The sequence below is a fragment of the Opisthorchis viverrini genome (genome assembly GCF_000715545.1).
Source record: "Opisthorchis viverrini unplaced genomic scaffold opera_v5_143, whole genome shotgun sequence".
NCBI classification, from domain to species: domain Eukaryota; kingdom Metazoa; phylum Platyhelminthes; class Trematoda; order Opisthorchiida; family Opisthorchiidae; genus Opisthorchis; species Opisthorchis viverrini.
This window is the reverse complement of record NW_008751799.1, coordinates 990,192-1,016,219: the sequence shown is the minus strand read 5'-3', so window position 1 is coordinate 1,016,219 and position 26,028 is coordinate 990,192. Positions and strand designations below refer to the sequence as shown.

The 26,028-nt window shown below is 45.9% G+C and overlaps 1 protein-coding gene across 1 annotated transcript in view; it reads right to left on the bottom strand.

Moving 5' to 3' along the window:
- T265_06709 (hypothetical protein) overlaps positions 1 to 4,393 on the bottom strand; it is a gene marked incomplete at both ends in the record, with an annotated part of 18,659 nt that extends 14,266 nt beyond the window's left edge. The window contains one exon of the mRNA XM_009172043.1: positions 4,333 to 4,393. Within this exon, the coding sequence (XP_009170307.1) occupies positions 4,333 to 4,372 (40 nt within the window). The remainder of the gene's footprint in view (positions 1 to 4,332) is intronic.
- Between the last annotated feature and the right edge of the window lie 21,635 nt (positions 4,394 to 26,028).

Sequence of the window (26,028 nt, the reverse complement as noted above, 5' to 3'; positions counted from 1 at the left end):
TGTGATGAACATGACTGATGCTCTATTCATTGCTCTATTCCTTATTCTCTTGTTTTAATATTCCATATGCTGTACATATTCGCCAATTCGAATACATACGTGCTGGTTGCCACTCTTCGTTGAATTCTGGATTTCTAGTTTGTCGGGTTGTACCGATATATGTACGAAACTTAATTACCACAGGTAGTCTCGATAATCACGTCGGTCTAAATTTGCTGTACCTTGTGCAGTAGTTACATGGATCTTGCTATGTTTGCGTGCCCACTGCAACTGGATGTGTGTAGATTACTATGACAGCAGTTTGCTGACGAGTCACATTTGGGCCATATATTCCCAGTGTTGTGTGCAACTTGAGGTACCATGCAACTCTTTGCAATTAACATAAAACAATTGCAGATTTACAACGTAGACGTAACCGCGCTGAATTTATTTTGGTCAGCGCATCAGTGTTTAATATCGAAAACGTCTCAACTGCCACAAGGCTGGCCAGTTGGTCAGTTTTCCTATCAAGTTTTCTTCTGTAGCTCCTTTTATCCATTTTTTGACTGGAATACCTCGACACCTGGTGCTATTCAACATGATTGCTCTCGAAAAAAGTACAAATTCGTTTTTGTACCAGATCAGTATTGGAAACTGGTTGTTTTCCCCCGATGACCTCATAATAATTCCCTAATTACGGAACAGTTTGGTACAAACTAGCTGCACATGTATTTTATATTGACTGCCGAGCTCTATTGGCGACTGACTGAAGTGGAACATTCGTACTACCTGCAGTGCAATAATGGGGGCAAGATGGCTTAGTAGTTAGAGTATAAAGTTACTGACCAGAAGGTCCGTGGTTCGAACCCGACCTCTGCATCTCAACTTCTGTCTAGGCTTAGACGACGTGGCGGTATCTATGCCCTCGTGTTTCTTTCGGGTGACAGGGCAGCTAGACACCGAAAGTATATTGAAGCTTAACAGTTATCGTTTCATATTAATGCAATATTCAGTGTTTATAAATTAGTTTCATTTGGTAACCTGCGACGACTACTATGGTAAGGAAAGAAGCGCACAACGGTACAAATATTCTGCTCTGCGCAGGTTGCGGAGGGTTGAGGAATGATGCTCCTGCATTCATCTGTGCGCTATAAAATCGGTTCGTATAGTTGATTAAGGGAGAGACACCGCGTTGTCGTTTATACCAGATTCTTTGATTTTGCTTGAGTTACTGGCTATCAACTTGTATGTTAGGTTAGACCTGAGTGTGATGCATGCTCTCATATAACTCCAAATAATGTTGAGCGAAAATTTTGGAATGCTTTTTGTTGGATACCAAGTTATCAGTTTTCCTTATTAGCTGCTTTTAGTGATCTAAAAGTTTTCCTTTCCGAAACTTCGAAAATAATCTCTGAATGCTATCATATAAATAAGATATTGGCAGATATGACAGAAAACTAGTGACTCCCTGAGTGAGTGAGGTTGATATTCACCAGGTTGGAGAATACATCGTTCTTGACATTGTATCGTTGCTCAACATTATTTTCCGCACGAATTATGAACTTGCAGCGTGAAACTGCTTCAGAAAGTCAGACATTGCTGTTGTTCAAACACCGGAGACAAGAAAACGGTTCGCCGTAGAAGAACGAATTTGAACGAATAGTGGACAAAACTTTGGATCATTTGAAACTTCAACAAGAGCACGTATTGGCTGAAAATGCCCTCTGTTGCCTTGCTTAACAAGACTTCTTCACATGATGAAGTTTTCGTTTCATGATAGGCGTAGACTTTGAGTATTTAATTAATTTACCTGTCAGCTGTTTCTGAGGGATGTTTGCCAGCTAGCTAAGTTTTGAACTAATGATTGTAATTTGATCTATACGAAGTAGTTGGTTCAGAGGTTTCTGCATATAAGTTACAGCATTTGGGTCAACCATACACTGATACAACTGATGCACAAAATATTATTTCACAGTAGAAATTTTAGACTTTTTCGTTTCTTAGATGTTGGGAGCACAATTATGCATTGTGAAGTTGCATGTATTTTGAAAGTGGTGGCTACCGCATAGCCTTGTGCGCTGTACCTCAAGGGAGCGTAGTAGCAAACTGAAATTAATCCATTATTTTACAATCCCCAATTTGCTTTCGACGGGTTTGACGACTAAATTGAAAGCATGAGTTTCGATTTATTTGAAACAGAATGAGTCTACAAACTGAAGCCAGTTCAACATCCCGGAAGCTCAACAATATCGAAAAAACCCACAAAACAAAAACATGGTGAAAACTCACAAAGATAATAGCATGAAAAAACAGCTTAACAGTCAGATCGTGGAAAGGCACTTCAGGCCCAACGATCCACTGGCACCAAAATGCAAAGAATGAAGTTGCCGTCTTGCTGTTCTGGAAGGCATAAAATTATCAACTGTGGCTATTCCTTTTACTCATTTTCAGAACTATTGTCTTTTGAGACAGAAGTGCTGAGAGAAGTCATCGCTGTCAAAGGAAGGCGGAATTGCACCATCGCTGAAAGCTTCATTAGAATGTCTCACACAATGCAAGAAAAGGATAGACCACCACGACGTGTAACTTACTAACAATAAGCAAGTGCCAAAAAACTGGGTCTATCCCAGTTACAGTTGCAATCCGCACTTTGCAACAGCTCTCAAAAGTTCCAAAGCTTCAGAAACTGGACAATCTGTTGCCCTCAGTATGACCTTATTTTGATCCAGACAACTTTCAGGTGCGATTTACGCAAGTTCAACTAACTCTGTGCAGACCAGATTAGCACCTTGTGACGATCAAACTGATGGGTTTTCACACAGTACACTAACAATTCTGCAGACCACAGCTGCCGAGTAGACCTATTTAGGCAAACGCCTAAACTCGCTAACACTGGCATGCACTAGTAAGCCAGGATGAACTGTGTTGTTCCGGGAGGTCCAAAAAAGAAGTAAATGGAATCCATCGTGCAGTTCTTCAACATAAACCAGGCAGCATACAGTCTCAAGCTTACATTCCGCATCCTGCGTTTATCTTCGCAGAGGTTTCTTACTGAATTTTCCACTCTTTGCAATCTCTACTCATTTGTGTCGTTTACCGCCACTATCCGAGGCTAAAAGACAGTGTACGTGCTCCGACTGCTGCGGGAACTATGTCACATCTGAAGCTTCCTCAAATAAACAGTCTTTCTTTATTTCCACTGAGGTTTAAACAAGCTTACAGCTTACAGAAAAACAGGTTAAGCTTGAAAATTCTTTAGTGGTTCTTCCAACCGATTTCTCCTGCCTCATTCTGTGCTACAAGCCGCGGGACCTGAATTCAGTTGTGGATTATTTTTCACTATCCTATTAATCCAATATGTTTCACAGATTCACTTCGAGCATTTTATTGTCTAACTTGTGCAGAGCCATTTGCGTAAAAATATGTGCCTTAGGGTTATTAGTTTGCTTTTAAGAAGTTTGTTTGGCTTGCACCCAAAAAAACTTTAAAGAACATTATCCTGTCTTCTTTTTTCGATCGCTTTTATGTAAAGTAATTTCACCATTTTTATGACCTCCAGTTATTTTGTTCTAATTGAACTAACCACAGCAGTTTGAAGCAACGTCTAATTTACACGCATACATCTGCCAGTTTGTCTCTTATATTCAGGCTCACGTCCGTTAAGCTTGATCATCAGTGCACCGCAGTACAGCAGCAACTATTAGAGAACTTCTACAAGCCCTAGAAATTGTGTTGTGCAGTGCATCCTGATGCTATTACCACAACCTCGTAAGCAATCTCTCGTTGGTTCGTCTCATACAAATTGGAACTGCACGGTAAACACCTCATTTGTGACTGTATAGTTATACATAGTTGCTGAATGGCGGTTCAGGTATCACTGGTTTCTCGATCACTCTCACAACGCGTGCATACAGAAACATTTTAAGTCACCGGTGATTGCGCAGCAAAACCATTACGTCCTGGCAAATACAGATCGCAACCGACACAAACACCTAAGAACAATTTCGGTGCACACAAGCCAGCGTAAAGTGACAGTTTTATTCAGTCAGCTGCTCATAGGCCAAAAAATGAAAAATCGAAAGGTCGTGGTAATGTCCTTATAGGTAAGTGTGCGACAACTGTCTATGAGCTGAGGATTCGATTTGTGGCTCTGGCTCTTGCTTGCCTGATAGTCAGGAATGAACACAAGAGCTTCGCATATTTTTTTCTGACGACCATGAGCAGGATTATGTAGTGTGTTGACCTTGTGCGGACTATGTGTGTTTCACAAGCGGAATAATAGTAGTGAACATTTCATTACATCGGACAACAACATAAAAGTTTGTATGAAATATCTTGACTTTTTCAAGTTACCTGCTAGTAAGATCACATAACCTAGTGATCGCCAATACATCCGGTATCACCTATTTTGAAAATTCGGCGGCGTACCCACTGCATTAGACGATCGGTTTAGTTCACACTGTGGCCTAGGATATGGAAAGCAGAAGTGGATACATTCAAACGCTTGGGTTTATATATACACTGACATATGTGTATTGTTATATTTGAGCATTTCAAGTGAAATGCATATGTACCGTTTACATACACGAATAACACTAGTCAACCACCCGGTCATACGAGTACCATGAGTCGCACGAACACTCCCAGTCTAATTGACGTTGAGTGAAAGGACGTAGAGCAATGCTTCTGAATTTCCTGAGATAAGAGCACCGTCAGTTGTACAAGAGCGTTTCTTATTTGATCAATGTCTGCCAAGTAAGGACAAAAGCGTATGACAAAAAAACAAGCACTGCAAACCCCTCCCCTCTTCCGAATCTTCCTTAACTCCGGCCAACAAAATCATATTTGAGTCAGACGAGTGGATTCACAAGCTTGCTGATAACCAAAGTTAGGTGTTATTAAAAGATGAAATTAGAGACAGAACAACGGTTGTTCACGGAGAGTCTCACTACACCGGCATTTTTCAGTAGGTATCCATGTTTATCTGTGAAATTTCATGAATTCCTGAAGTTTCACAAATTCATGACGACTCCCATCGGTGGACCACTGGATACAAATTGAAACTGCCTTCAATTAGACTGAGGTTTTGATGTGAACAATTTTACAGAGAGTTTTTTCATTCCAATTTCGTGCTTAAGCAATGTTAGAGACAGCCTTTTTAGTCAACTCAAATTCAAAGTCATTCATCACCATCAGTTCATGCGTAAGATGCGCTACATTAATATCGCATAAGTCCGAAACTTTGCAAAGGTTAACGGCCCATGGTGTACATGAAATCCATGAAAACCTGTGCGTAATGTCTGACATATATTTAACCTAGTGGATACTTAGGCCATCTTTCTGTCCATTCTGACCGTACGATGTAACAAAATCTATAAATGGGTTCACAGAAGTCTGGTTCTTCGATATTTATTGCAAACCTCTTCATGTGCCAACTATGGTATTTAAGGAAAAATTGACTTATTTAGCAGTACTGGCGCGAATGTGCATCCCTGTGAAAAAGATCTACTCTCAGACATGCACAAATACGGTAGTTTGTGGTGATCCCCTCTAAACATTCTCGTATGAGGACAGTCCCGGAAGAAGGTATGCCATCAAATTAGCGCGATTCGATTAAATAATAATGAAAAATTGTCATAAAATGCGGCCTACGGTGGTCCATCACTATGATAACTGTCTGTCATCACTCACTTTTGACTGATTATGGTAACTGCTAGTCCCGTGTGTGTACGCCGTTGACTTTGGAGCTTCAACTATCCAAAACAGCCTAATCCGATGACTTGCGACGGTCGTGACCACAAGCATAGTCACCCTGACGTACCGAACCTCACATATTATGGGACCCCGTCAGTGAAGGACGCTTACCCACTAATATGAAGAACTATACCAAGAATGATGGGTAGTCACTCCATTTTCGTTAACGTTGACCCCTTCTTTAAGAAGAAAGATACAACCAAATTAATCTCATGCACCCTGTGTACACAAGCGCTGAAACACCTTACAGTTATCGGAGCAAACTCGCTCACCGCGGAAGTTCAAGTGTCCCACCGATAAGTCACAAGCTCTTTCGGGCGCAAATGACTCCGCAGCGGGAGCGAAGTGTATGGGAGCCAGTTGTACGAGTTTTTCCAGTTTATGGGGTTTCAGGCGTGATCCATAGTATTTGAGAGCTTTAGGCATCTTCAAGTATATGCCCGTGAATGTCGCCATGGCGATGGATCAGTAGGAAAGCGGGTATTTCCTTGCCGATCTCATCCAGTAAAGCAGGAGGCCTTACATGAATGGATTCTCATATCATCTCAATATTGCGCAACCAAGTTTAGGGCACATCAGTGCCTTTGATGAGTCTGCTTTTCAGCAACTAAGCTCAGCAAACAACTTGCTGAATACATAAACCGATTGCTGGAGCTGGTTCGGCTGATATCCGTTACTCTGCCTGGTATGATTGCACCTCTCTGAATCTCCTTCCAGCGTCCACGGCCTTCAGGGCTATGTCAGTACGCAGTCCGAAATAACGCATCACGGTAACGGCACAGTCAGGTTACCGGTCTTAGTTGATCGCCCGATGGAAGAAGGTGTAGGTTTATAGGACATGCTGGTTACTAAAAGTGACTTCAGTTCTGCGTGCGCATTCATTTGGTGGCCGCCCCTGCAATTCTTCACGCATTACGAATAAGCACAGCGACAGCCGTGATTTGACATTGTGGCCCATTAATGCCGGTGGCCAGGTGTGTCGACTTTCAGGCCACAGTGGCCGCATGGGATATCGGCTGTTGATGCAGATCACCAACTATCCTGATAGCGACCGTTTTTTCAACACTGGCTGAATATCAAGACCATTGTTTGAATGCAAGCACTAGGTGCGTTGTGCTTTTATTACTAACCTCTTTATACAGCTTGTGGCCGTATGTCTTTGACAAATTTGGTGCGTCTATCCAGAGTTCAACCTGTTTTTACAACCCTTCTGTGGGTGACGACATGGGAGAAGGACCCGATCAAGTCACGCAAGAAGATTTGGCTTTCTGTAAGTGGACAAATGGTCTTTGAATACCAAAACGAGTGTATGTATGATAATCACATAGGGACGTATAGATAACTTCCGAGCTGCTAACTGGCTGAGAACAGTGTCGACTGCACCAAAAATTAACCTATTAGCAACGTGCTCATCACCTCCCGGCGGTCAAATTGGTGGTATTTTGGTTTTGGTGTGCCTACAGTAGAATGCTTAGTAACGTGTTTGGTGGCATATGTTGAAATGCGGCAAACCACTTGAATAATGTTGCTCCCCCTTCGAGTTGCTGGCCTGTCAGTTTGGCATACTATCTGAGTCTCACACTCACAGGTGAGCAACTCGCTGTTTTGGCAAAATTTCTGACTATCAGCGTGGTTAAACGTTTTCAGCGCCTGCTGGCGTTCTCAAGATGGTTATTGGTTACGATTTCAAAGTGAGACAGGCCGCGCTGTATAACACTGTCCCACCGTGAGTTATATGGAGCAAGTCGGCACCTCGGTGTGGGATGAATCCATGGGCGGTTCTCCTCAGGATTTTCAAGACAACGAAATCCACGCGGTCACTGTCCAGCAACAACTTGCTTACTCGGCCGCTTTATCAAAGTAGGCCAAGCGGTGGAATGAGTTGCACACAGTCGGATTGGATTATACGTACTTACTACCGGTTGGGTGCTCATGCAATTGCTGCAGCATTATTTTAAAGGTTGTCACTGCCTTGCCGGCCGCATCTGTGGTGTTGTTTTATAAACCATAAACGTCCTAGTATTTTATCCCCCACTTATTATGCAGTGCTCGAAAATAATGACTGAAGGCCACTGCCAGGTATCCCAGCCACATTCTCTTTGATTTCCGGGAACATCCACCACAGCGACTAAAAATATACCCAGCCAAGCTTAACAAGGTTAGTTGGTACATAACGCAGCTGTGGTATATATGTCTTGAGTGGTCATCGCCAGTCCAGATTTGGCCGCAAGGATTTTCCGTACCTCCGATGGTGGTGCTTCGTATTCCTGCAGAGCACTTTATTCTTTTACCTTATACCGGCTGTGTTTTACCTCTGTGGATTCCCTTGACCAACCTAAATATTACTGCTGCTGAAAAAATTGCAAATCCCACCCCAGTCACCTCGAATATGACTAACACAATGAGAAATACATTTATTGAGCGGTTCCCAACTCTCTGCTACCAGCAGGTGAGATGAATGTCCAAGGGCTTTTCATTCGCCATGCACCACTTGTTGACCTGAAGATGATAGCAGTGCTTCGGGGACCGGTGAATATTTCACTTTTCTTTCACTTATTTGTCTCTTGGTGCCGTTCAACTCATGTGACTCATGGTGACTTTATTGGAAGCATTAAACTGATGGAGCTGCTTGGCTACGATGGGGTTGTAACCTTGATGCAACTTTGAATTAATGTTCGGGAATTGCGCTCTCTTGACTACAAAATGCACTGGTTGGGACGCTACTCCATCGGGTTCAACCATGATAGGGAGGCTGCCGGCCAGTGGCCAGGCCTGATGCGTCAGATTGCCTTAGCGAGATAAAGCCCTTGTATTAAAGCAGTTGTTTTAATTAGGAAGTCGCGCTGGGCTCAAGGGCATGGAAACCGCACATAAAGAAAAAAATCATAGTGGACCCATGGGATAACCGACATGGTCTCCACGGTGGAGGACATATATTAGCTCTTGCACAAGATCGCACTATTCTGCGCGTTGATGCCCGACGAGGTCCATCCAAGGATCCTTGAAGAAACGTCGTATACACTGGCAAATCATTTATACCTAGTATTTTTCGGTCACTTGACGGAGGCCGCATTCCATATTGTATCATCCGTTATGTTGACAATGAGCGTTGATGCCGAGGTCCATCCAAGGATCCTTGAAGAAACGTCGTATACACTGGCAAATCATTTATACCTAGTATTTTTCGGTCACTTGACTGACGCCGCATTCCATATTGTATCATCCGTTATGTTGACAATGAAATCCCCCACGTTTATTATGCCCCCATTTGTAACCCCCGCCCCATTTTTGTGTTTAGTGTGTATATATGAACTGACGTTTGTTTGTCCTTACCACTTCACCCATTTGGCCTTGAGGTCATCCGGCCATTTGTATCTGACTTTGCACGTGTGACTGTCGCACGTTGGAGCCTGTTTGCTCCCTTGCTTTGCACTTTTGAAGTCCAAGCGGACTGTTTGTTTTGGACGCGTATCTACTGTCGAGGTTTGTACAAATTGTGAATTTCTCTTACCCTAATAGTACCGTATAGAAACCCAGCTCCGACTTTGTTTTGCCTACCCGGAGGTTCTGGTATTACGCGTAACTCGAAGATACCGTTCGACCGTTACAGTACTCGACATCTTACGTCGTCTTGTTTGAAGGAAAGATGTCAACCTTTGGAACAACTGTGAAGGAAACCGGATCCAAGGACACGGAAACGATTGAAGCTACGGAAGAAACAGTTGCAATGCAGTTTGCTTCGCGCCCTGGTTCTTGTAAGTCACTTTGTGCTTCTAGTCGTAAAGGTAGTGTAGCCATGAAAGCTTTAAGGATTGCTCAGCTCCAGGAGTACCGGGTTAAGCGGGAGGTCGAACTCCAGCGGGCTCTCTTAGAGGCGCATAGCAAAACTGAGTTAGCCAAAATGGAGCTAGAGGCCGAAGAGGACTCACCAGATGAAGTCTGGGAACCAGTGGCCCTAAATGAACGATTAGCGGGGTACGTGAAGCAATGTCAGACAGGTGAAAGACCATTAAGATATGCTGATGATATCAGAGGGCCAGAACCAGCCATCTCCGTCACTCCAGCATCAGCCACTATGGACCTACCAAAGGTGGAACTATCATACTTTGATGGTAATCCGTGTCATTACTGGAGGTTCACCCGCCAATTTGAGTTATATATTGAGAGCAAGGTGCAGGACGCCGGTCAGAGGCTCCTTTATCTGATCCACTACCGTCAAGACGACGCGAAGGCGGCCATTGAAGTATGTGTGATGCTTCCACCGGAAGTAGCATACTCCAGGGCACGGGAGATTCTACACAATCTCTTTGGCCAGCCTCATATTATCGCTCGCTGTCTACTAGAAAGCCTGTTTCGTTTTGCACGACAGACCACTGGAGCAGCCAAGTCCTTGTCGGACTTGTGTATAAAAATGCGCAGTTGCGAAATTGCGCTGACGCAAATGTGTTACGTCTCAGACTTGCGCTCACCAGCGGTTGTAGAAAGAATTGTGCGTTCTCTTCCTCCGCCACTGCAGCACAAATGGGCTGAGGTGGCAGATAAGATATCTGTGAGTGGCCGGGATCCAACGTTCACAGACTTGACGGAGTTCGTGAACACGCGCTCTCGTGTTGCAAGGAGTCCGCTCGAGCAACTGGCTCGAGATGGGGACGTAAGACGCCCCCCTGTAACACCGACTCCTACCAACCAAGCCCCTAAACGGGACGGTTATGCCAATTTCCTAGCCAACATCAGACAAGACGCAGACGGTCGTCCAAGTGCTTGCGCATTATGTTTACAGCCCCACCCAATTTCTAGTTGCCAGCAGTTTTTGTCTATGAAAGTTCCTGACAGGTGGAAATGCATACGAGAACATAATGCCTGCTTTGCCTGTTTAGGGGACTCCCACATGGCTAAGGATTGCAAGCTAGTAGTTCGATGTGGCCAACCGGGTTGTAGGGGACGACATCATAGTTTGTTACATACATCACAACCCAGAAACAAAGGTTCGACGTCCTCAGAGCCGGAGGTTTTGTGTGCCTTAACTCAAGGTAGTCGACTTCCGACACGCTTAGTAGTTATTCCTGTCAAGCTGGACAGTCCAGCAGGAAAGGTGACAACGTATGCATTTTTAGATGCTGGGTCCGACATAACGCCCTTAAGGCGGGACCTTTTGGTGAAAAATGGGGTCAGGCTGCTACCCACGTCTATGGTTATCGATACCCTGGGTGGTTCCATGGTATGCACATCGGAAGCTAATGATATCAGGCTTTTATCAATGGATGAAAGCCAGTCGATAGATGTTGACAAGGCATTCGTCGTTGACAGCTTACCCATGCGAGCTGTCCCATCCATCAGAGAAGCGGCTCGCAAGTGGCCTCACCTTAAGGAAGTTGCCTTCGACGAACTGACTGAAGACGATGTGGGAATCCTTATTGGTTGTGACGTATCCGAAGCGCTCTTCGACCAGTGCCTGGGAGGTAAAAAACAGCCGTTTGCTGTGAAAACTTTACTAGGTTGGATACTCCTTGGTCCGACGAAAAACGGGACGAAGCAGAAGGTCCTCAGTCATTGTATAACCGGGTGCAACCAGGGCATCCAAGAGCATTTGCAGCGATTGAACAACTCGGAATTCGCAGACACTTCAGCATCGAACACTAGTCTCTCTTTAGAGGATCAAAGAGCACTGTTGATAGCAGAGACTGGTGCAGTGCGAGTAAGTGGGCATTATCAGCTACCGCTCCCATGGAAAGATAACGCACTTACCCTACCCGATAACTTCCAGGTGGCTAGAAAACGTCTAGGTAATCTGAAAACTAGACTGTGCAAGGATCGTGTTTTACACGGAAAGTACGATAAGGTGCTTCGCGCATACATGGAGAAAGGATACATTGAACGGGTGGCGGATGCCTCCACATTGTCATTAAATTCAAAGCAGTGGTATCTCCCACATCATCAGGTTATTAACCCAAAAAAGCCAGAAAAGATTCGGATCGTATCTGACTGCGCTGCCAAATGTCATGGTGTGTCCCTAAACGACCACCTGTATCAGGGCCCCGATTTAACCACAAAACTTGTAAATGTTATGGTGGGCTTTCGTTTAGAGCAAGTTGCTGTGGCAGCCGACATTGAAGGGATATTGCTACAGGTCAAGTTTGACCCCTGTGATAGAGGTGCTCTGAAGAGCCTGGTAGCACAGGCTAACCGACGGGAGGGAAATGATGTCATGTGCCCATTAATGTCTTGGTCCTCCTGTTGGATGAAGCTACAGAAGGTCGTGGCTTGGTTACTGCATTACAGGCAACGTCTATTGATTAAGAAGGGCAGAGCGAGAAAGGAGGCTTTACCTTCTGGGGTTATCAGAGTATCCGAACTCCGCCAAGCACGTAATTGTTTGATAAAGATGGTGCAATCTGCTCACTTTGCACGAGAGCTGCATCAGATTAACGCTCCTGTACTGGATGCAAAGCGTTCCCGCAATCGGACTCAAAACGGCAGCTTACAAAAATTGTCACCTGTTTTGGTTGATGGCATTTTGTGCGTGGGGGGCAGACTTAGTTACTCGAACTACAGTCAGTCAGTAAAGCATCCAGCTCTTCTTCCAAACCGACATCCTATTACCGCCTTAATCATACGTCATTTTCATGAAGTGGAAGGGCACTGTGGAGTAGCGCATGTCTTGGCCTCTATTCGACAGAGATATTGGATTATCAGAGGGACCGGTGCCGTTAAACGTGTGATTGGTGCATGCTCTTTATGCAGACGCCGGTCCGCACAGCTCAGTAAACAAATGATGGCTCCATTACCACCAGACAGAGTAGAAGGGGGTTGGTGCCCCTTCGAGTGTGTGGGAGTGGACTACTTCGGACCTTTTAAAACCAAACGCGGCCGTTCACAGGAAAAACGCTACGGCTGTATCTTTAGCTGTCTGAAAACTAGAGCAGTCCATTTGGAGATGGCTGGCAACCTGTCGACAGATTCATTCCTACAATGTTTGATGCGCTTCGTTGGTAGACGTGGTAAGCCCACCGATATATACAGTGATAATGGTACGAACTTTGTTGGCGCACTGAGGGAATTTCGGGATGATATAAAGCTCTGGAGCCTGAGCAAAATATCAGACCGACTTTTGACTATGGATATACAGTGGCACTTCAATCCACCAGCAGCTAGCCATCGTGGCGGTGTGTGGGAGCGTATAATCAGGTCGGTACGACGTATACTTTTATGTATATGTAGGGAACAGTGTTTGACCGATGAACAACTGAACACGCTTCTCATACAGGCCGAACGGATTCTCAATAACAGGCCTATAGTCCCGCTATCATCAGACAGCAACGATTTGGAGCCGCTTACTCCAAACAGTTTGTTGCTGATGCAGTGCTGTCCTGCGGTACCCGGTCGCGACGGCTTGGCTTCGCGATACCATGCCGGTTGGAAACAGGTCAATTATCTTGCTGGCGTATTCTGGCGTCGTTGGATAAGGGAATATCTGCCAACGTTGCAGATGCGTACCAAGTGGCTCAGAGCAACTCAAGAATTGAAACGAGGGGACTTAGTTCTGGTTTCTGGTGAGGACCTGCCTCGTGAGAAATGGCCTCTAGGGGTAGTAGATAGTTGTGAGGCGAGCCCTGATGGCTTAGTAAGAACCCTGCATGTTAGAACGGCGGGCGGCGTTCTTAAGAGAGATATTAGAAAGGTGTGTTTACTGGAGGGACGCGAATAGGCTTGTACACCATCGAAGTCGGCACTTGTGGCAGGAGTGGACTCGGACCATTCGTGTCGGTGGCTGATGGGGTACCGTAGATTGGAGCTGAGCGTAGGTAGTAGGCAAGAACCGGGGCGCCCGCTGTATCAACGTGGAGAATTTGGCGGGCGGTGTATCATCCGTTATGTTGACAATGAAATTCCCCACGTTTATTATGCCCCCATTTGTAACCCCCGCCCCATTTTTGTGTTTAGTGTGTATATATGAACTGACGTTTGTTTGTCCTTACCACTTCACCCATTTGGCCTTGAGGTCATCCGGCCATTTGTATCTGACTTTGCACGTGTGACTGTCGCACGTTGGAGCCTGTTTGCTCCCTTGCTTTGCACTTTTGAAGTCCAAGCGGACTGTTTGTTTTGGACGCGTATCTACTGTCGAGGTTTGTACAAATTGTGAATTTCTCTTACCCTAATAGTACCGTATAGAAACCCAGCTCCGACTTTGTTTTGCCTACCCGGAGGTTCTGGTATTACGCGTCACTCGAAGATACCGTTCGACCGTTACACATATGCTTGAAAGGATGCGATTGCCACGCCAATCTACAAAGCTGGTGAACGACTATCGCCTGGCAGCTACAAGTCTATAAGCCGCACTAGCGTGCCGCGCAAGGTGATCTAACGCATTCTGAAACGAGCTATTTTAGGTAACTTTAGTTCCAACAACTTGATATCTTCACCCCGACACGGATTTTCCGAAAACACTCCTGTGTGACGAACGCGCTCGTGTTTATCAACAGCTTAACGCAATCCAAGGACGATAGATTCAAATCGGATGCCATATTTTTTGACTTCTCAAAGGCATTTGATAGGGTCCCACACGGGATTCAGGGGGAATCTTACTCTGGATCAAGACGTTCCTATCGGACAGATCGTTACTGGTGAAGGTTGGATCGATCTATTCTTCTCCAGCGCCGGTCTCCATTGGGGATCCTCAAGGAACCGTTTTAGGATCACCACTGTTTCTGATATACGTCAACGACCTTCCAAATGTTCCTGCAAGTACATGTCTACTTTTTACGAATGGCATGAACTCCTGGAGTTCCAACGCCACCGCCCTCCAAACGGATGCAGAAGCTGCAAGGCGGTGGTCGTTTGACTGGCGCCTTCCTCTGAGTGACAAAAAGTGCGTCCATATGTGATTTGGAGCGGATCCCTTGGTCATGCATTGTGAGAAAGGACCAGAGGACATTGTGAGGATAGACGCCAAAATGGATGCGGGTATCTGGCTCTCTTCAGACCTGTACTTCTCATTACAAAATGTAAAATCGTCTCAAAAGGCATTCGCCATTTCACGGATGATTCGGCACACCTTCTCCCGTAACACTTGCATGGACTTCCATATACTCTATGGGACCTACTTCAGACCAATCCTTGATTGAGCTAACCAAGTTTTCTGTTCAGGACGCACGAAAGACGTCACCTCCATTGAGCGCGTCCAGCGAGCCGCTACGAAAATGGTTGCCGGCCTCAAATCAGCGATGCTTGACCACTTTCCCCTGGAGAATCCTCGCCTTTGAGGGGACCTATTTCTTATTCGTGCCTTGTTTGAACAAAGCTCGACGAACAGATTTTTCACCATTGACCCAGCAAACACACGGCTGGGGCATGGTGGGATTTTCAAGCTCAAAGCGTACAAATCTGCTAGGCGAAATTTCTCCCATTTCTGTTAATGGCTGTGTGGAATAACCTTCCTCCGACGGTTTTCCACGCTCCCATCTGGTTCTAAGCACCATTAGACTCTCGCGCTGGCAAAAATACTGCCACTTCGCTGAGAACTTGAAAAGTCGTGCTACACCCCCTCTTCAATTGCGCCTTTCGGGTGAACAACAGCCGCTGAACAACAAGGAGAAAACCGACCAGAACAAACCACGATCCTGTGTGTCAATCCATGAAACTGTGAATCCATTTTCGTGTACTGGATACCGATCGGTAGGTAGTTCATTTTAGAATGCCGCTTATTTTCCCATCCCCACTGTTCAACGCGATCATCCACAAGGCGGCCACACTTCTCAATATCATCAGTCCGTTTCATTACAGGGGCTGTCCCTTTATGAACGCCCGAAATTCGCACTTCTATGCACACAGATATCTGGAATGGTTTTTTTCATTTTGGACCAATAAAATGTTCGGCATTGGGTTGTGCCGGTTCAGTTTGTTGGCCTCCGTAACCGGAAGCTTTGTCCACCTAAAATCTTCGTCCGGTATTCGGCTCCTATGTGTCTGAAGTACAGGCCAGCAACTAACTCAGCACGCGTGCCAGAACTAACTCTCGGGTGCGGAACCTGTGCAGAACGTCCTGCGACAATGGGTGGCTTATAAGCCAAGGAGGATCTGTGCATTTAGGAGGCATCAAGGCCTTTTAATTTGTCTCGTAGGGATAAAAACCTACAACACCCTGAATTTCGGGTTCCTACCAAAGCAGAGTCAGCGTCCTGCGGTCCAGACTGAGCTACTAGTGTATCAAGTCCCTATATGCTCTCGGCTTGGATGACATAAAAGCCAGTGCAGAGCCACAGTTGGTCATTCCTCGCTTATTCCACCTGCGGTCCGGGTGCCCACGACGTGCCGAATGCAACCAGTACATTGTCAACGACGGTACGGCCGGTGGTACAATGTGTGAATATTCCGTCAGTATGCCTGGTTAGTTTGCAAAGTACGGCGATGTAATTCAAGCAGATTCAATGTATCAGTGTAACGGAGGTGGCTGCCACCTGTGGCATGTGGTAATAACCGATTCCAATGGTGTTAGTCGGGGCGTGTTTTAGTCCACTATCCGAAGCAAGTCACAGGAGTGTTATGATACTGCTGAGGAACATTCTGCGCGAATGATGTCCCCGGTGAATGCTGTTCGACTGCGGTAGACAAGAATAAGCCAGAAATGCCCTGAGGCCCTGTAATGTTTGTTCTTTTTGTGCATTACAAAGCTTAAAAGCTAGGATTAATAAAATTAGGAAAGTGACTCAATTTGATAAAGACTTTTTGTTTGTCTGGTAAAAGCGAATGGTGCACCGTAGGGAAGTGAGCGAGTGTGAGGTCTATGCCATCAGCATCAGCTATCGGAACCAGGGGTACTGGTCGTATCTCAACGAGTATTGGTTATCCGACCTGAGTGCCTGTGCAAATCATGCTCGGAAGCATGCTCTAAAAATTGGTAATGGAACCACTAACCGGGTCGAATATGCCAACAAGTATATTAAGTGGAAACTTACTGAGTCTCCCTCGTTGGTCATCAGTGTTCAGGCTATTATCAACAGGAATGGGCAACTGGAAGACAAGTATGGAAGCCTAGTAAGCGTCCCAAGAATTTGCGTTTGCTAACCTTCATGTATTGTTGGATGTGTGTGTGGTGGGTGGTTTTCTTCTGCCGTAATATCCATTCCATCCTCAAGGGGGTGCGGCGGTTTCAAACAGTGTGCGTCTTTCACACAGGTAGGGCAAGCGGGGATCTGGTCATAGTCATTAGGTTGTCTTTTTTACTAATTCTCTTCCAATTTATTTTCAAGGTACAACTGCTGGACACATTTTTGATGATTCTGTAATTTCATTGCAATCAGTCATAATAAAACTGTCTCCCAATAAATTGGCTTCATATCTTTCGAGAACGCAAGCGCAAAAGCATCTGGACCCTGCGTTAAAAGCAAGCTTGCATAGGTGAGGAAAGGGGGCGTAATTTTCCTGTTTCCTCCAATCCTTCAGAGTGGTCTTGAAACGTATTGCTTCTAGGACAACAGGGGATTCCTCATAGCAGCATCCGTTTCGTAATGTATGCAGGAGTCCCGCAGTCTACATTTAGCTCCGGCAGTCGTTACGCAAATGTTATTCCAGCCGAAGATTTTAGGATACGGGTACACCGTAGACGGCAGCTCGTCGGCCGCTACTTATATGAAATGCAGAATCACCATTGAGTGTGAGCCATCCTCGTCAAACACGTAAAAAGCACGCCTGGGTGGCAAGAGGGGGCGGCGATTCTCTGAAGGGGTTCATGCCAATCTACGTAGACGACAAATGCAAAGAATGATTTCCAGCCTAAACTAAGTCAGCAAAGTTACACACCAGCAATGGTTATATAAATAAACGAGATTAGCCGACAATGATCACTACCTACCCCAACGATTCCCCTAATTCTTCAGAGTTTTCAAGTAATGGAGACCTTCCTCGATGTCCACATAATACTTGGCCTTAAGGGTTGAACTACCAGAAATAGAAAATTGTTTGCTAGCTCTGGCTTTACTGCAGCCACTATCATTGATCCGTTGGCTGCGTAGGATGCACCGATAGTTTCGCTATTGCAAATCAGAGTTAGGGCGGTCAGGGAAAATGCAGGTTCCTGTGGCTAATGAACAAAGCTCGTATGATACATGGTCTTAAAGGTGTTCATTTAGGCTGACACGTACAATTTCACGTAGGCTATTCGTTTTCATCGAACGACCAACGGCTTCATAACAAGCGAACAACGATGAGTGCAAACAGTCAATACACCAGCATTAACTGCTGAATGTGGGCTATTCTGATCAATCTCTTTTTTGTTACCGTCAGCAATCACAAATATAATCGTTCTTTAAAGATGCTGGTACCGTTAGGGACAACATGGACGACAACACTTGTCACAAGCAAGCTACGTTAAACTGCCGGGAAGTGCATATTATCCGCCTTCATTACATTTGGACAACACTTGTGCAAGCTACGTTAAACTGCCGGGAAGTGCATATTATCCGCCTTCATTACATTTGGAGATCTGTTAGCGATGTGAATTTTTTTTTTAAATAACCGCATAATAATTCCAAGCTTCGTTCGAGAGGGTCAATCATAAACCGCAAATTCGCCATTTTGCCATTTTTAAATGTTCCCGTCATATATATCCCAGCCAATCAGAATGGAGATAGCGCCTCAAGACGCGTGATCGCCTGCTACAGCCGCTCAGTATTCGCATAATGGGATTGATTTCTCAAAAGCTACGGCATTTTCAGGCTTTCCACTTCATAGTGTATATGTATATGCATGTATGTATAATGCGTGTGCTCCCGTATTATTGAAAATGATCCACTATAGCGAGTCGTTTAAGTGAGCGAATCCTCGACGTCAACAAACACCGCCGACCGTGACTACGTTGCCTGATGTAATAAAAATCGCGATTTGTGAAAAACGCTGACTCCATTACACTGGACGAAAGCTTCAGATAGTTCCCCACCGGAAAAAATTCCCTGAACATTCTANCAGTCATAATAAAACTGTCTCCCAATAAATTGGCTTCATATCTTTCGAGAACGCAAGCGCAAAAGCATCTGGACCCTGCGTTAAAAGCAAGCTTGCATAGGTGAGGAAAGGGGGCGTAATTTTCCTGTTTCCTCCAATCCTTCAGAGTGGTCTTGAAACGTATTGCTTCTAGGACAACAGGGGATTCCTCATAGCAGCATCCGTTTCGTAATGTATGCAGGAGTCCCGCAGTCTACATTTAGCTCCGGCAGTCGTTACGCAAATGTTATTCCAGCCGAAGATTTTAGGATACGGGTACACCGTAGACGGCAGCTCGTCGGCCGCTACTTATATGAAATGCAGAATCACCATCGAGTGTGAGCCATCCTCGTCAAACACGTAAAAAGCACGCCTGGGTGGCAAGAGGGGGCGGCGATTCTCTGAAGGGGTTCATGCCAATCTACGTAGACGACAAATGCAAAGAATGATTTCCAGCCTAAACTAAGTCAGCAAAGTTACACACCAGCAATGGTTATATAAATAAACGAGATTAGCCGACAATGATCACTACCTACCCCAACGATTCCCCTAATTCTTCAGAGTTTTCAAGTAATGGAGACCTTCCTCGATGTCCACATAATACTTGGCCTTAAAGGTTGAACTACCAGAAATAGAAAATTGTTTGCTAGCTCTGGCTTTACTGCAGCCACTATCATTGATCCGTTGGCTGCGTAGGATGCACCGATAGTTTCGCTATTGCAAATCAGAGTTAGGGCGGTCAGGGAAAATGCAGGTTCCTGTGGCTAATGAACAAAGCTCGTATGATACATGGTCTTAAAGGTGTTCATTTAGGCTGACACGTACAATTTCACGTAGGCTATTCGTTTTCATCGAACGACCAACGGCTTCATAACAAGCGAACAACGATGAGTGCAAACAGTCAATACACCAGCATTAACTGCTGAATGTGGGCTATTCTGATCAATCTCTTTTTTGTTACCGTCAGCAATCACAAATATAATCGTTCTTTAAAGATGCTGGTACCGTTAGGGACAACATGGACGACAACACTTGTCACAAGCAAGCTACGTTAAACTGCCGGGAAGTGCATATTATCCGCCTTCATTACATTTGGAGATCTGTTAGCGATGTGAATTTTTAACAGATATAACCGCATAATAATTCCAAGCTTCGTTCGAGAGGGTCAATCATAAACCGCAAATTCGCCATTTTGCCATTTTTAAATGTTCCCGTCATATATATCCCAGCCAATCAGAATGGAGATAGCGCCTCAAGACGCGTGATCGCCTGCTACAGCCGCTCAGTATTCGCATAATGGGATTGATTTCTCAAAAGCTACGGCATTTTCAGGCTTTCCACTTCATAGTGTATATGTATATGCATGTATGTATAATGCGTGTGCTCCCGTATTATTGAAAATGATCCACTATAGCGAGTCGTTTAAGTGAGCGAATCCTCGACGTCAACAAACACCGCCGACCGTGACTACGTTGCCTGATGTAATAAAAATCGCGATTTGTGAAAAACGCTGACTCCATTACACTGGACGAAAGCTTCAGATAGTTCCCCACCGGAAAAAATTCCCTGAACATTCTAGAATCTACATGGCCTCTGAAGATGTGAAATATGCGTAGGCGCATTTGTGCAAACAAGTTTTGCTTTTGCCAGTTAGAATTCCGTAGTCCACGTTCACTATCTGTTAAGAGTCGTGCACGTTTGTTAGCAAAAAGCAAAGCTTTCCATTATAGGTTGCGACTTATGCTAGGAAGACCCCGAGGTTTATCGATTAGCAGCATGGAGCCTACGTCGATCATGGCGGAGAGCACACACGCATACACGACTAACATGCGGCTAGCCGTACACGATTCAGGAGCGCGTCCATCCATCTGCACCGGAGAAAAGGCTAAAAATGAGCGTTATGAAATGTTGAGATATATTGATCGTTTTGATGTGTACACATGTCATTCAGGGAAGCACGTGATCTTCGTGAGGAATGTTCATCTGGCCGTTGAAGTTTTGAAATGAGAGGAAGATACCATTTAGGTCATCGAAATATCACCATAGGGCGGGCAGCCGACTACCTTGTAGGAATACTCACCCCAAAATGCATGTCAGCGGTTATGTTGTGGATGCCTGTTCCCACAATGCCATCTTCAGCGGTTAATTCGCATGCCTGCTTACTGCACTTCTCAAGAAATATGAGATATAGGTGACACGCATGGGGCCTCACTAACACGCTAACTGTCTGTGATATGATACGCGATCCATTTCACGCCACAGGTCACTGATAGTAGTCGGCCGGTCACAGTGCGCACAAAAGCCCAAGTCTGCGTCCCTGGGCCGCCATCTGTGTTGAGATGCAGCATCCTAGATCACTAAAGGCAAGTCGTCAGTTGCAGACTTTGAGCCTTGATGCAGCAGGATTCGCCCCTGAACAATCAATCGCTTGAAATGGCTGTGGCCCTCCTGGGTTCTAGCCTCTGGAACTTAAACATCATTTGGTTCAGTTGTTTACGGAGGTCATCAAAAGCTATCGATGGGTTGTAATCCGACAGCCATCGTTGGTGGATTGGGAATCAAGCTAAGAAAAAGTCAATGATGAATATTTCTTACTGCTCGGAAAGGAGTGATCTCGAAATACAGAGAACAGGTGTATGCAGTGGGGTCACATCGCCTAGTAGAAAGGGCATGTGCATTCTCCAGCATAGGTGTCAACATTCTGGGAGCATCTGGGTGTTTTTACCACCAACTACGATTCGGTTAGTTACTAGCTTGACTTCACCATGTTTGTTCCAGCACTATTATATGGCAGCCTCAGCGGTCGTGGTCCAAGTTCCATAAAAACGAGGGAGCATGCATATGTCATTCGACAGACCACGTTAAGTACGTAGGCGTCACCCTCCAGGATTTGCTGTCTGTCGCAGTGGTACGATGTATGCATCTTGAATTCCCGCATGAGCCACCCATTGTGCCTGGACATCTTTTGAATAGCATGCTCCGACGTGTCGGATTGGTGCGCCCGGTCTTCGAGGCGGCCGTTAGCATTACTTACATGGTCGTTGGTCACATTACCGAAATGTACCATTCCTGACTTCGTGTATGGCCCGTTTTCGGGTGATGTAAAACCAGCGGGCCGTCTTCTGTTAGGTGCCGATTAACTGGAAGTCGGTCATACAAAAACTTTGACAACCTGTGGTTGTGTTCAAGAAAAAAAGGTTGACTGCCAGTTGGTTCGTTTGCCTCCGTAGACGAAACCGCACTGCACAACTAAGGCTTCGCGTACCTTTTTTGTTAGAAAATACGCTCGACTTACTAGCTTCTTTTGGTTCCATGCTTTCTGTTTGTCTTGGAGGTCGACTGCTGCGTTTGCAGTACACATATTCGTAACACAGAACAGTGTTGATGCCTCAATTACTGGACGAACGCAAAAATACCACAAATTTATCCCTCGTGTATTGATTTAAGGCCTTCACAAATGCCTTAAAGGATGAAAACGACGCAGCCACAAGTTTTTCAACGAACGCTTGTGAAGTCACTTCCGGAGTCATAGCACACCTAGTCGAATGTACGCGAAAAATTTCGAAAGGATGTTAATTAAAACAAATTGCAAAAAAATGATTGCAGATGCGGGTGATTTTTGGCCCGAACACATATGCAAACACATGCAACATTCCGACGTAAAAGTTTTTATTTCACCCATAAGGGTTTTGCGGAAAATGCATTGTACGTCCTAGGTGCATCCCCTACTGACGGTGAACCGTCGACCGACTTGGTTTTGTGTTTTATGCCGTTATCGGCGGGAACATCTGCGTTCGGCTTGTCTCCCGCGTTGATGAGTGAGTTTTGTCGTGCCGTTTTGTGATTTACGTCTGCTATGTTTACGTTGTAATATGCACGCTATGGAAGCACCAGGGGACAGTGATTCTCCGAAGGCAGGTGTCCACGACAATTTCTGTGGATGGAAAACAGAAACAATGCTCATGAGCCAAAGCCAAGTAAGCAAGGTTGTACATCACAAATGCTTACATATAAATCAATCAAACTGACAGGCACCTTATACTACAACGTGTGTAAAAATGCCGAGATTTTTTCATTCAAGTAATCATCAATATCCCAGGCTTCTTTCGTATTGCGCGTTGGGGCCCGTCGAGAGCAACCGTATGAGGAAAGGTACGTCGGGTGGTGGCAGCAGCTGGCTGTTCTCATTGCCCAGCAGATTAATGCGTTTACAATGCTTTGTGTCGAACCGAGGATCCGCGGGTAGGATTCATAATTAATTAGGCGACAGGTTCCAGGTATTTCTGCGGTGACGGAACGCATTCTGAAGCGAGCTATCCTAGATCACCTTGCTTCCAGCAACCTGATATCTCTAGCTCAGCACGGATTTTTTCCACACCGCTCTTGCGTGACAAATATGCTCGTGTTTATGGACAGCTTAACCCAAGCCACGGACGAAGGACTCATATCGGATGTCATATTTTTCGGCTTCTCAAAAGCATCTAATAGGGTCCCACATGTACCGCTGCTCCACAAACTCGAGTCTTATGGGATTCAAGGTAAAATCCTTCGCTGGATCAAGGCTTTCTATCATACAGATCATTCCGAGTGAGAATAGGCACGACCTACTCTTCTCCAGCGCCAGTCTCAATTGGAGGTCCTCAAGGCTCCATCCTGGAACCACCCCTGTTTCTGATCTACGTCAAGGACCTCCCAGATGTTCTTGCAAGTCCATGTCCACTTTTTGCGGACGACTGGAAATCCTGGAATTCCAATGCTAGTGCCCTTCAAATGGATGTAGACGCTGCCAAGCAGTGGTCGTTGGACTGGCACCTTCCTCTGAATGACGAAAAGTGCGTCCATATGTAGTTTGGAGGAGCCTGGGTGAATGCCTTTGTTATGCATGGTGAGAAAGGACCAGAAAATATCACGAGGATAGATGCCAAAAAGGATTTTGGCATCTGGGTCTCCTCAAACTTGTCCTTCTCACTGCACTATGAGAAATCGGCCCGAAGGGCATTCGTCATTTTACGGATGATCCAACACACCTTCTTTCGTATCACTCGCATGGACTTCCAAATACTCTATGGGGCCTACGTCAGGCGGCTTCTGGAATACGCCAACCGGGTTGTCTACTCAGAACGCACGAAAGACAACACCCTCACTGAGCGCGTCCAGCGAGCCGCTACGAGAATGGTTGCCGGCCTCAAATCCGTGGACTACGAAGTGCGTCTCGCAATGCTTGATGTCTTTCCTCTGGAGTACTGCCGCCTACGAGGGGACCTAATTCTTACTTATACCCTGTTTGAACAAAGCTTGGCGAACAGGTTTTTTACCGCTGAACCAGCAAACACACGGCGGGGACACAATAAGAAAATTTTCAAGCTCAGAGCACACACATTCTTTAGACAAAATTTTTTCTCATTTCGGGTAGTAGGTGCGTGGAATGACCTTCCCCCGGCGGTTGTTCTAGCACCCAGTTTAAAGCACTATTAGACATTTATTTATGCAAATCCTAGCACTGGCAAGCATACTGCCCCGCGCTGAGAACATAAAGAGCAGTGCTACACCCTTTTTTCACTTGCGCCTTTCAGGTAAAGGACAGCCACTGACCAACAAGAACAAAAGCGGCTCGGGAAACTTGGGCAAATCCTCGATCCTGTGTATCAATCCGTGAATCCGTGATTTTTCTAAGGGATGTACCGAGTTGTGCATTACGACGCTGTTTACCGCCGGCGGTTTCGTTACTCCATCATTGGTACTTCGGGACTAGAATGCCAACCAACACCGCGGCACCTGGAAAACGTTTTCCATACTCCAGCTATTCGCCGCAAGAGAAAAGCCCGCTCCAAGTCATTTGAGGCATCAATTCGGATGTTCTGCCTACGTGTATGCTGTATAAGCGCACTTAATTACTTGTCAACAGTGTCCCAGTTAGCACCGGTGGAGAAACTTCCTTCTCAGATCTGCAAACGTCTGCCGAAATTTCCTCACCCATTCCGAGGAGTTCTGCACCCGCGGGTGCAGACGTACTGTGGTAATGAAACAAGCTTCCGGCCCTAGTACGAACCCGGATGCGGAAACAGTCCGGACGTATGTACGCATGTATCTTAGTGTCGGTGACTGCGACGGACGAACTGTTGAGCATCACCAAAACATATCAATTACGAAAGGATGTACGATGACGGGAGGTTTCGCGACATAATATGGGCCACATCAGAGTACGCGAGCTGTTGTAGGCTCGAATTCCACCGGCGTCCATGCATTGACGAGGAGTTTTTAAAGCAGCTCATGCATCCTTTGACGTGAACAGAAAAAACCACAGAGTAGTAACGGTATTTTCCTCAGCTTAGTTCTCGGTCTGAGCCTCCCAAACTAGCGTTCACGTCAAAACAACCACCAAAGGTGCACAAGGTCTATCAATGTCCAAAACGAAGTCAAGAACAGTTGTACAGCGCTTCGTATATGTAGCGTAAGCGGTTATAACTTTCTGGAATTTCTGACGCGTTCTGGATGCGCCATTGGCAACCGGGATTTGGCCAATACTAGCTCATGATTGACTGTTGGGTCCAGGTTGTTGATCAATCAGATCTCTTCTTGATGCCGGACCGGCAAGCGTCCCGAATTCTGGGCCAACCTCGGGCGGGCCAGGCTTATCGGCCGTAGCAGCGCCTAAAGACGTGCGGTATAGTAGGGTCCGTGTGGATTCCTGCCTAACACCTCCCCTTTGAAGTTTGTTGGCGTAGCTTCGAAGCCGGGGTTTCACTTGCAGTGGTCTCACTGGGTTACGGATCCCGTCTGTCCAGCGTCGCGGTTGTGATCCGTGCTCAGACTGGGCCTCTGACGAAGCAACTGATTGATTTTCTGGGATAGTGCCGAGATCAAGTGTCCAGAAGTATTTCTAGAATCATATCACTCGGTCCTGTGGGCAGGATCTGCGCACCTGTCGGCCGGATTTGGTTGGCGTGGCGTATCCACTCGGCTGGACCAACTTGAATCTCGTACAGCACTTTGCCGCGCCGGCGAACGATGAGTCCTGGGGTCCACGTAGGGCGTCTGCCGCTATAGTCACGAACCAACACTCTCTGGCCTTTGCTGGATGCGCGCGCAGTTGCTCCATGATGCCGGTTGAACTGTTCCTCCATTCTGGTGTTGCGGTGACCAGCCTGCTTCGTTTGTGGCCGGATAGTGCCATCCGGTGTTCGGAGCCTCCTGCAGAGCAGTGCCTTTGCTGGTGATACTATATCAGGTGATTTGGGGTTTGGCGTCGCTCGATATGCCAGCAGGAACCTTCGCAAAATTTCTTCCGTTGGTCCCTCCCCCCTGGACTTCTGAAGT